Source organism: Ananas comosus, linkage group 10 (assembly GCF_001540865.1).
Source record: "Ananas comosus cultivar F153 linkage group 10, ASM154086v1, whole genome shotgun sequence".
Lineage (NCBI taxonomy): Eukaryota > Viridiplantae > Streptophyta > Magnoliopsida > Poales > Bromeliaceae > Ananas > Ananas comosus.
In genome coordinates, this window is record NC_033630.1 from 2,514,348 (window position 1) to 2,525,270 (window position 10,923).

At 41.2% G+C, this 10,923-nt stretch overlaps 2 protein-coding genes across 5 annotated transcripts; one reads left to right on the plus strand and one right to left on the minus strand.

Moving 5' to 3' along the window:
• Nucleotides 537-5,423, plus strand: LOC109716791 (protein IQ-DOMAIN 1-like). 4 transcript variants are annotated; one of them, XM_020242368.1, is made up of 6 exons: nucleotides 537-685; nucleotides 1,868-1,966; nucleotides 2,820-2,978; nucleotides 3,697-3,924; nucleotides 4,375-4,488; nucleotides 4,738-5,423. In XM_020242368.1, the coding sequence occupies exons 2-6, from the start codon at nucleotides 1,907-1,909 to the stop codon at nucleotides 5,116-5,118; spliced, it is 942 nt and encodes a 313-aa protein (XP_020097957.1). In that variant the 5' UTR covers nucleotides 537-685; nucleotides 1,868-1,906; the 3' UTR covers nucleotides 5,119-5,423. The 4 variants fall into 4 exon arrangements, with proteins under 4 accessions (XP_020097957.1, XP_020097953.1, XP_020097954.1 ...); XM_020242364.1 differs by lacking the exon at nucleotides 537-685 and adding an exon at nucleotides 742-916; XM_020242365.1 differs by lacking the exon at nucleotides 537-685 and adding an exon at nucleotides 961-1,105.
• Nucleotides 7,397-9,495, minus strand: LOC109716864 (transcription factor PCF5-like). Its single transcript, XM_020242466.1, has 2 exons — nucleotides 7,877-9,495; nucleotides 7,397-7,784 (listed from the first exon to the last, which is right to left on the minus strand). The coding sequence occupies exon 1, from the start codon at nucleotides 9,156-9,158 to the stop codon at nucleotides 7,929-7,931; it is 1,230 nt and encodes a 409-aa protein (XP_020098055.1). The 5' UTR covers nucleotides 9,159-9,495; the 3' UTR covers nucleotides 7,397-7,784; nucleotides 7,877-7,928.

Below are 10,923 nucleotides of genomic sequence, written 5' to 3' on the forward strand. Positions count from 1 at the left end.
TGAAGAGATTGAGTTTAATTTTTTTTTTTTTTGTTACTCCACGCGGTATGACTCATCAAATTTGTACGATACATATAAATGAAAGTATTGAAACTATTTATTTATATAGTACTTTTTATCTGATAAATTCGCTCACCAATTTTTCTATAGTCAAATTAGAAGTGTCAAGTTATATTTGTTTTTTTTTATAGAATAGGTAGCACGCTATCTGCTTCATTTATTGAATGGATGAATTAGACTACAGGGGTGAGGCAATCAATTAAGACCTCAAGAAAAGAACCGCAACGGACGAAACATGGCAAAAAAAAAAAAAACGATCACAAAAGATCTTTCCAATAAGAAATCAGCAGCTCGAGTTTTTGAACGATTATATTTATTAGGGAGAAAACACTAGAGCTTAATTTTAGTTTATAAAATACGTTACCAAAATAGTTATAGTCGGCGAAAGAATAAAAGCAGGGTCATACAGACACCAAATGCGTAAAATCTTTTTGACTTATAAGGCATAGAATTACGCTCTCATATCATATTATGGAGATATTAATCTAATAACAAATAATTCAGAGATAATCTTAAGAGAGAGCGCAAACTAGTCCCAAAGGGAAAGAGATGATTAAAGCATGCGGAGGGGCACGTGGAGAAGGTACTGAAGCTGGGCCATGGCACAGAAGCTATTTAGGCCAAGGTGCACCTTTCTCTTTTTTTTTTTCTTTCCTACTTTCCCTCACTTCAGTAATCTACGTTGCTTCATCTGGGTGGCTTAACTTTCCTGCTACACTGACCCTTCCTCTTCTGAAAGCCACTACATATCTCACCCACCACAACAACTTTACTACCTCATCCTTCGCGTTGGTTTTTGTTGCTCTCTCTCTCTCTCTCTCTCTCTCTCTCTCTCTCTCTCTCTCTTCTGTATCTGGTGAGTTTATGCAAACATGTTGCTTTTGTTTGTTTGTGTGATAGGTTCTTGCTCATGGACCTTTTTGGTGTTTCAATAAGAGGCATGGAAAATTTTGGTTTTTTTTATTTTTATTTTGGCATGTAGCTCATCTCATCACTTGTGCAGTGTGCTGATGTGTTTGATTGATAAAAAGTTGGTGGATTTATGGTACAGTTTCACCATTCAATTTTCTTCAATTTTTATCTTTTATTCTTCATTTTGATAGTTTAGGATCATACTTTGTAGATTGTGTTCTAGATCATTGATATTTTGGTGGCTAGTTCATTAAGAAAAAGGAGACTAATTAATACATGTATTATTTCTTTGGTAAAGTATGTTCTGACTCTTAGGGACTCCTTATATATTGGCAACTTCTGATCTGATCGACCGTACCTAGCGCAGTTGGCTAAGAACTTGACACTTGGTGTCAGAGATCCCCCGTTCGAAATCTAGTTGCTCCATACTCCTTGCTGAGTTCATTTCTAAATAATGAATGAAGCGGTTTGCGTTGTAAAACTTTCTCTCTCTCTCAAAAGAAAAGACTCTGAAAAATTATAATTTAAGCAGAGATTTTCCCTTGTATATAAGATAGTTTGTCTTTTTGAGGATAATTTGGACTAGAATTTTTGTTATTCTTTTGTTAGAAACCAGTTTATCTGATTGAGGACAATTTTGATAGGAAGGATTTGTTTATGGTTTGGTATTTAACAGCAGAAAAAGCTGTTATTTCTCAAGTTTATATGCTTGTGAATCCATAATCACCTGAGATTGTTGGTTTACTTACTAGCATACATACCTTTCACTAATCACTCCTTGCTGTTCCTCTGAATACAATAGTAACATGGCTAAATGACTTAATAGTGATCAATTTGGTTAATTATTTCCTTTTTCCTTTAATCTATTTTTGGACAATTGCGCGCCTTTTTGCAGAAATTACTTTGATGTCTGAATTTCATTCCAACTAGAGAAATGGGTTCCGGAGACTGGTTTAGGACGATTGTCAGAAAGAAGAAAACAAAGCTACTGAAGGTAACTCCATTCTCTTACTCAGTCGTTTAACCTCATCTTGTGTCTTGTGCTCTTACTTTATCCGTTGGAAAGACGACTAAGCTTGAGCAAGATTCAGGCTAGTAGAATATCATCTTGCGACAACATGTTCGTATGATTTCATTCATATCAGGAAGAGCCATTGATTGCTTATGCACTTTGACTTCCACTGAACTCTTATTGATTTTCGATAGTTGATGATAATACCTCGGGAGAGGTAATGCGATGAGTTTCAAAAGATTATGGCATTCATGTTAAGTATATTAATTTCAATTAGTAATCTGTATCAAGGTGCAGTTGGCAATTTGAAAACTAGTGGTGGATGAAATTATTACATCCCTGTAGGATGATGTTCTTTGACTTGTGACACATGCTAATGACCTTATTTTGATAGAGGAATCATATGCTGAACAATCAGAGATAAGTTTGAAAAGTAAAACCAAATATATGGAGTTGGTTGGATATGAATTGGAGGAGGGCGATTAAGGTTCGATTAAAATTGATCGGCAAGATATGCCTAAATAGAAATTCTGAATTTTGAGTAATTAGCCACAATTAAAGAAATATTGAATAGAATTCGAAAGTAAGAAATAATCCTAAATGCATATGTTTTCGACTGCTGCTCTGTGATAAGAAATCGGAATGAGGCTTAGTAATCTTTTAAAATGAAAAGGGCTAGAAAAAAAAAGTTATCGATCGACCGCTTATTCTGTGATAGGAAATTGGACCGCCGAGGCAGTTGCATGATATGTTTTCTCTATTTCATCACTCGGATCTCGTATTGTTTCTTATGAAGTCACTCTGTTTAACAACTCACCATATGCGTATATGACAGGGATCTGCTAGTCAACAATCTAATGGATTCAAGCAGCGAAACCAAGCAAATAAAAAATTCAGCAAACTGCTTATTGCTGCTTGCAACGGAAACGACTCTGGCATAACCATTGAAGACTTAGCAGCCACTCAAATTCAAACTGCATTTCGACGCTACAGGGTATGTAAAAGAGAGTATAATTTTGTGCCCTAACTAGTTTACTACCCCTTAACATTTTCCTTTAGAAGTAGTTTATTTAGGCTAAGTTTCTTATGATGTATACTCGTGACTCACTTTCCCCGTATGCCTAATCAGCTATATCTATTGCGACATCTCTATAAAATATGCGACATAAATACTCAAACTAAGAATGCTAGCTTTCATGAATAGATTTGGGATTCTTTTTCCTAGCGGTTGTTGGGAGTAAAGTTATGTCTTACTGTTTTATTCCTTAGTCATGCATTTATATGCCTAACATTCTCCAACTTTCTATGAAAGCCTCGGATATGCGAACTCTTTAGTATTTTAGATCGGCATGTTGAATATATAATAATAAAGCATTTTTCTAGCAGCTTAAGCTTTCTGAGAAAACGGGTAGAACCAGTTTTAGCTTTTAGAGAAAAACAAGTATTTCGCATGGTATTAGATTACGAGATCCTGTATTCAAGTGTTTCTAGGCTCTTAGTTTTGTTTAGTTTCCTAATCAAATGCCCTCTTATTTAATTAAAGTTCATTCCTTCGAGCTTAGACATAACAAGAAAGCTTAGTGTTTTACATAAAACACTAAAGCATTTTTGTCTCGCAGTGTAAGCTTTTAGAGAAAACGGTTATATCACGCAACCTACCGAAGTTTTTCAGGTGATTCGGCTAAGTAGTGGTTTATGCACCGTCTTTGTAGGCAAGGAAGACTCTCCGATGTTTGAAGGGGATGAAACGATTAAATGTCCTCGCCAACGGTCATCCAGTTAAGAAGCAGGCGTCCACCACGCTGAGCTATATTCAATCCTGGAGCAGAATACAAGCAGAAATTAGAGATCGCCGTGCCTCTATGGTGACAGAAGTCCGCAGCAGGCAAAAGAGGCAGGAAAATCAGATGAAACTAGAGGCTAAGCTCCATGACTTGGAGGTGAGGAATATCACAAACATAAATTGTCTCGATTGTCTTTCGAATTCTCAGTGATTTTAACTGTTGTTAGAAGGTGAAATTGTTTTCTACAAGGTTACCGTGCATAGGTGATATTACAGGTGGTGTTTATGCCGCTGCGATGAATCCTTGTGGTTTTTACTAATAATAGATGTGCTAAAACACTGGCTTTTCTGATTTCATTTATTTTCTTCTAGGTTGCATTTAGCAATGTAACTTAATCTAACAAATGCAAGGATTTTATGCTGCAGATTCTGATTCTGTTTATCACCTTGGTTGTCCACATCTATGTTCCCTTGTCACCCTCTTGCATAAAAATAATAATAGTAATAGTAATCAAAACAAAAGGTCGCAGCAGAAAAATTTGGGACTTTTGAATCTACTCTTAAGTTTTCTATGGATTCTGGATTTTATTCGTGTGTGTTCCGACAGGTCGAGTGGTGTGGAGGCCCCGAATCCATCGAGGAGATAATTGCGAGGATACAACTAAGGGAAGAAGCTGCAGTGAAGCGTGAAAGGGCAATGGCATATGCATTTTCTCATCAGGTCTGTTATTGAAACCACGCCACTACATGTTCAAGTTCATGAATTTCTACAGGTGTTGAATTATTAAACAAAAATGATTTGACTTTATCAAATGGTTAATTTGTAAGGGTGTTGAATTGTTAAATAGTTATAGCTAATTCATGGTTTCTTGTAAATATTTTGTCAACAATCACATACTGTCGAATAGTGCGGAGATGAAATGAGAATGTTGTGACTATGCATGGGACTCATGTAACATTTTCCTTGCAGTGGCGAGCCAACTCGGGCATCGGTCTAGGGCCGTTCTTCTATGAAGTTGGGAAAGGTAACTGGGGGTGGAGCTGGATCGAGCGGTGGACGGCCGCCCGGCCATGGGAGCCCCGGATTCCGGCACTCTCCACGAGCCCAAAAAATGCGCCGACAAAGACACCAAGCAAAGTTAGTAAGAGCACAAACCAGGCACTTCCAAAAGCTCTTTGTCAAGTTAAACCTACCCTTGCCGACGCAAAGAGCTCGACAAAGAGATCATCTCTATCAAACGAAGAGAAAGCTGTCGCCCGAGAGCCGAAAACAAATTCAATCAGCTCTTCCCAGCAGAAACCGAAGAATCAAAAGGCGAAAGAACAGAAGATTTCCTCTCAAACTGGGTAAACACGATAAACGAATCCTTCATGATAAGTAATGAATGATTGTTTGATGTTATGTTCATTGTTTTTTTTTTCTACTCTTTTACCATCTGATTGCAACAATAAAAAGGTTTTCTTTTCGTTTTATGTAAAATTCGTTGGATGTATATACACAACATGTGCCTTCATGTGAAAGCGGCAATTCAGAGTGGCTAGGCAACATGTTACTTGTAATAAGACTAGCATTTGTCTTCCTGGATGATTGCGACGGATAACGCCGATTGGTTGGCCCATGGATCTATGCTACTGTCCATTTGTTATCTGCCTAAACAGATCTTCAGCGCTTCAGTAGTGTTTGGCCCTTTCTGCAATGATATGGACTTGTTGGAGGGTGGAGTATTTAATTTAACAGAATTTTGATAGATCTCTCTAGATATATCTGTTTCTGTAAATGCTGCAGGTTGGTCAAAAGGAGATCTAATTCAAATTGCACCGCGGTAATAATTAGGCATCTAGCATGTGGCCCTTTATCTAATGAAACAACTTTATATATGTACCAACTAAAATTTAATGTACCATCTGAAACATGGCAAATTATACAAAATATGGTCACCTAGTACGAAAATTGAAGATACTGTGACAATCTCCTGAAGAACCTTATAGAGTAAATTTCATCAGCACTAATTCTTCGATGCAAAAATAGAATTTTGTTGTCTTTGTCTGGCAATGTAAATCTTCGATCAATTACTAAGCTAAAAGCAAATAATGCCAATTGAGTGTTTTCAAAGCATTATTACAAGTCATCATTTTGTTTCACTTTATTTACCTATTTCCTGTCGATGAATTGATCTGCTCAGTGTACTTCGAGACTCATTAACATCAGAAAATCTCATCAAATGCAAATTGCAAAGAGTAATCATGCACAAATTTGTGCCGGAAACTTACAATCTAGAATGCATGGCTTGCGAACATATCCTGCATATATTTATCTGGTGAATTAATGTAATACTGGGCTTCATTCTTTTCTTTTTTTGAATAAACTTAGCTTGAAATCTGAAGTAAATAGGCTTCGAACTTGAAACCTCGGGTGTCAACTATCGGGTTCTTTGTCACTTGCGCTAAAGACAGTAGGTGTGATAATGGTTGTTGTGTGCAATCCGTAGCATGTACAGGGACCGTGCTGAAATTGCGGATGCAATAAATGAATGGACTTGGAAGTAAGTAACTTGTTTGGGTTTTAAAGGGCCACATATTAACTACATAGCCTCTTTCCCTTAAATTCACCGGACAAGAAGCTGACAATAGCGACAGACACTTCAAATTGAATAGAAAGTAGTTGGTTTGCCTTGGCTAGAACTTGATATAAAAAAAATTCTCTTAGAAAACATAAACAACTTCTTTAAAAATCTGTTCTATGACTCCTCGACGTAATAATTGGAACTTCGCATACTATTTCAGCTTCGTCATTAGCTGCCAAACGCCTGACTGTTGTTTTTCAAAATAGACAAACTATCCTCGGAATATTTGGCGCATGCTTCCAAAAGCTATTCCAAAAACGCGTTGGCTTCCTATCTGGGGTGATTTTGGCAAAAAAAAAAAAAAAAAAAAAAAAAATTGACGGTTCTCTTTGGAACAGCTTTACTTAAACATCACTTCAGTGAATTCTTTCTTCATAGGAGTTTTGTTTTTGAAAACCATAAGAATTCTCACGGATGAAAAAAGTTTGCAAAAAAGGCGTAAACTTGATAGACCTTTGATGGAAAACAAAGGGGAGAAGAGTAAATGCCAAGGCTTGATGATGGCTCCCAGAAGCAAAACTCACAAGTAGCTTCCTCCAACAAAAGAACAGCCTAAAAGAGCATGCATAGTACAGACAAGAGAAAGCAAGTGGAGGCCAACCAGGGAGGCAAAATATGCAGTCATTGGCATCTACCATCTGGCATAATGCTATCGAACCCACACAAAGTGGAGGGTATTGTAAAAAGGCAAAGGTAAAATAGTGAGAGGAAGGGTCCTTGTAATCAAGTAAATGTTACCAACTTTTGTTCTTTGTTTGCAATATGTTCTCTTCCTTTGCTTGTTAGATGGGAAGCTTTTCTTGTGAGCAATTGAATGAGGGGAAATTATAAAAGTGGCTGACAAATTGGACAATGAAAGCCCCCCACTGCATATGGGATGGGAATGTGAAGCCATGAAAGTGAATGTTGAGTGCAGCTCTTTTGGTTGTTTGGGGAAGTTGCTGAGAGCATCAGTTGTGTCATAGCACAAAGCAAAATAAAGAATACAAAAATAAATCCATAATATAACCAAGGAACAGGGGAAAAAGGCCATCCATTTCCAATCAAAGCAAAAGTCTCTCCATCAACTCATCAGCATCAAAAAACATCATCTTCACCTCCAAGTCACAAAATAAAGCAGTTACTCTCACTGCTCACTCTTTCTTGAAACACTTATTATTCTAGTACCAGAATCCAGAGACTTCCCATAGCCAAAATGGAAAACACTAAAACAGGACTACAACACAAAGCAACTTCAACTACTAACACTAGTGCTAAAATAGCAAACTGAGACTAAGCACATAAATAGAAGCAAAAGGCTCATAAGAAGCCCTTTTGAAACAAAACCAAAGATAAGAGAGGAGAGATCAACCAACCAACCAACCAACCAACCAATGCTTGATGGATTTTAGTCCTACAAGAAAAGGCGGCACAATTCAGAGGAAAGAATAAAAGGGGGGGAGAGGAGGAAGAAGAAGAAACTTTGAAGAGAAATGTGAGAATTACCAATGGAGGTGGGGGTTTAAGTGGTGGCAGAGTCTCTATCATCCTCTCCAATTCAATGGTGGGAAACAGAGGAGGCAGAGGGCGGCTTGTCGCCGTCGTGCTCCTCCTCGCCCTGTATACGAGCCGGGATGCGGAAGCCCGAGAATCCGGCCCCCGACGCGAACCCGAATGCCGGGACCGAGGGATTGAGCCCAAGGCCTTGGTGCATCCGGTGGTGGTGTTCGGCGGCGGCGGCGGTGGAGGCTTCGGCGGGCTCCGCGGCCCACGCCCGGAACGAGGGCGAGTTACTGGACTGAAGGGGTCCCCTCTGAATAAAAAACTGGTTTTGGCCGAGCACCACCGACGGGTGCATCGGCGGCGGCGGCGGTTGCGGCGGCGGGGGCGGGGGCATGTTGAAGGCGCTCGGCTCCGCCACGTTCCAGCAATGCACCAGTCGCTGATGGGGCTCGGACCACACGGCCGAGCCCGGGTCGAACGCGGCGGCCAAGTTGGCTGAGAAGAGGGCTTGGTGGTGGGCGGCAGCGGAGGGGGCGGTGGGGGGCTGGGCGCTGTGGGGGTTGGGAAAAATGGGATCTTGGAACGATTGCAGCGATAGGCGGAGGTCCTGGCTCTGGCCGTGGTAGCTGTGGAAGCCGATGGAAGGCGCCGATGCCGCCGCGGTGGCGGAGGCCCCAGCGCCCATGGGGAAGAAGGACTTGATGGTGTCGGCGATGGCATCGGAGTCCAACGAAGGCGGGAGGAAGCTGGTACTACTGCTTCCGCCGCCGATGCCGCCGTTACCGCCGCCGCCGCGGGCGCCGCTATCGCCGAAGTCGAATGGGGGAGAATTGTCGGCGATGGGGCGCTTTCCGGCGTCGCCGAATTGGTGTTCGGCGGAATGCCGCAGAGAGTCCGGGGGAGCGGACGAGGCGGGGTGCCAGGCGGGGAGCTCGGCGAGCTTGTCGATGGCGTCCTTGGCATTCTTGATGAGCCAGTCGACGGCCTTGCTGGGCCGGTCGTAGCCAAGGCGGTCCTGGACGTCGTAGAATTGGATGGCGGTGTGCGCCGAGAGCCGCACCCGGCGGTCCCGGGGCCCCTTGGCCGTGCACACCTTGCTGTGCCGGTCCTTGCGCCCCGTCGACCGCACAATGTGGCCCCCCTGCACCTCCACTATCTCCCCTCCTCCGCCCCCGATGCTGCTGCTGCGCCTGCTGCTCCTGCTGCTGTCCGAACACCACCAGCTGCTGCTGCTGCTGCTGCTGCTGCTGCTGAAACTGAAGCTGATGATAGTACCCATGCGCATCCCCTGCCCGCTCGGCAAGAATGCTGTAATCCGAAGAGAAAGCCGTGGCTGCGGTGGCGGCAGACGACGAAGGCGCGCTGATCGAGCGAAAATAAGACCGCCGCCTCGACGCCTGCGACGCTGCCTGCTCCTCCTCCTCCTCCTCCTGCTGCTGCTCTTGCTCTTGCTCTTGCTGCCGCTGGTACTGCAGGTTCTGCTGCGGCTCCTCCTCCTTGGGTTCGTCGGCGTCGTCGCTTTCGTGATCTCTTTCGCTTTCTCTTGGGTTTGGAATTGGGTGGTAGTGCGCCCTTCTCGGATCCAGATCCTTCTCCCCCCTCTTCCCCTCCTCCTCCTCCTCCTCCTCCTCCTCCTCCTCCAGATTCCAGAAACNCCCCTGTCCTCACTCCTCCTCACAACCCCGGCCTAACAAAAGAAAACCAACCTCAGCGTTTTAGAACCAAAAAGAGAAACGGAGTAAATAGTTAACAAACAAATTTTAAAAAAAGAAAGAAAAAAAGATTAAAGATTAAAAGAATAAAATAAAGTTTCAAAAAAGAAGGGAACTAAGAAAAGAAGAGGCTACAAACTATAGGCATACTACTACTACTACTACTAACTGTTACTACTAACTGTTACTACTCAATACTTGCCTTTTAACACTTGAATCCAGTGAGTTGGCTCAATTGGAAAGATGGGGTCTTTCTCTTTTCTTTTCTCTTATTTTTTTCCTTCCTTGATCTCTTTCTTTTTTTTTTCTTAAACTCACTCGGGGCTACAAGCCCAGAAACCAAGTGGCCATTTTTCCTATCACATTTTGGCAAAGGGAGAGTTTGAAGCAAAAGGTGTGGGAGCAGAGGCGGAGCAAGAAGACACAGTGGGAGAAGAGATTTGGTTTTTAGTGGTTAGAGAGAGAGAGAGAGAGAGTGCGTATGTGTATGCGTGTGTGTGTGTTTGTGTAAGTGTGTTTATTTCTGTGGACCGGGCCTATCGAAGCCATAAAGGAAGAGAGAGGAGACAAGCGTCAGAGATTAAAGATCCTGATGATATATAATCCAATCGGCCCTCTCCCATCTCCTAAAGGGAGACTATAAACTATTTCTTGCACCTGGCGTATAAGTACATCTCATACACCACACTCGTGAAATCGTACTACACGGTTCTCGACGTCTGAATCCATCTTAATAGCATTCCAAAGACTTTTATATTAAAAATTATACAAAAAGTTTGAATTTTGATGTGTTAATAAGTTGAACAACAGTCCCTCTAAAGAGTTAATTTTTAGAATTATTTAATCCCTCGGTGATGCCCTTTGTATATAAACCTTTCATATATTATAAATCATCATATTTATTAGATTAGGTTTTAGTTTTATATTAGCTGAGACGTATGGCACCTATAAATATGCTCGGTGCGGAGCAAAATAATGCGTCCTAAAAAAACCTTAAATAAAGAACACCCACTTTGTGGAATTTCGTTTAGAGTATTGAGATCGATTTACCAACCAAACATAACTAGTTGGCTAGGAACTTGATAAACTAGTATTCGAGATTCCAAATTTAAAAACTTATTATTCTATATTTCTAGCTGAGTTTTTTATATAGAAATGAATAAAATGAATATATAGTTTGCTACCATTCTCTAAGAAAAACAGTAAAGTATTGAACAGCTTTGGACGAAAAAATTTTATATTATAATAAAACTTTTAGATTCGAATGCGAGTTAAATCGCTCTATTTATATATCAAACCAAACTATCTCATCCAGATCTCGAGAAGTGTTCCTCAGGG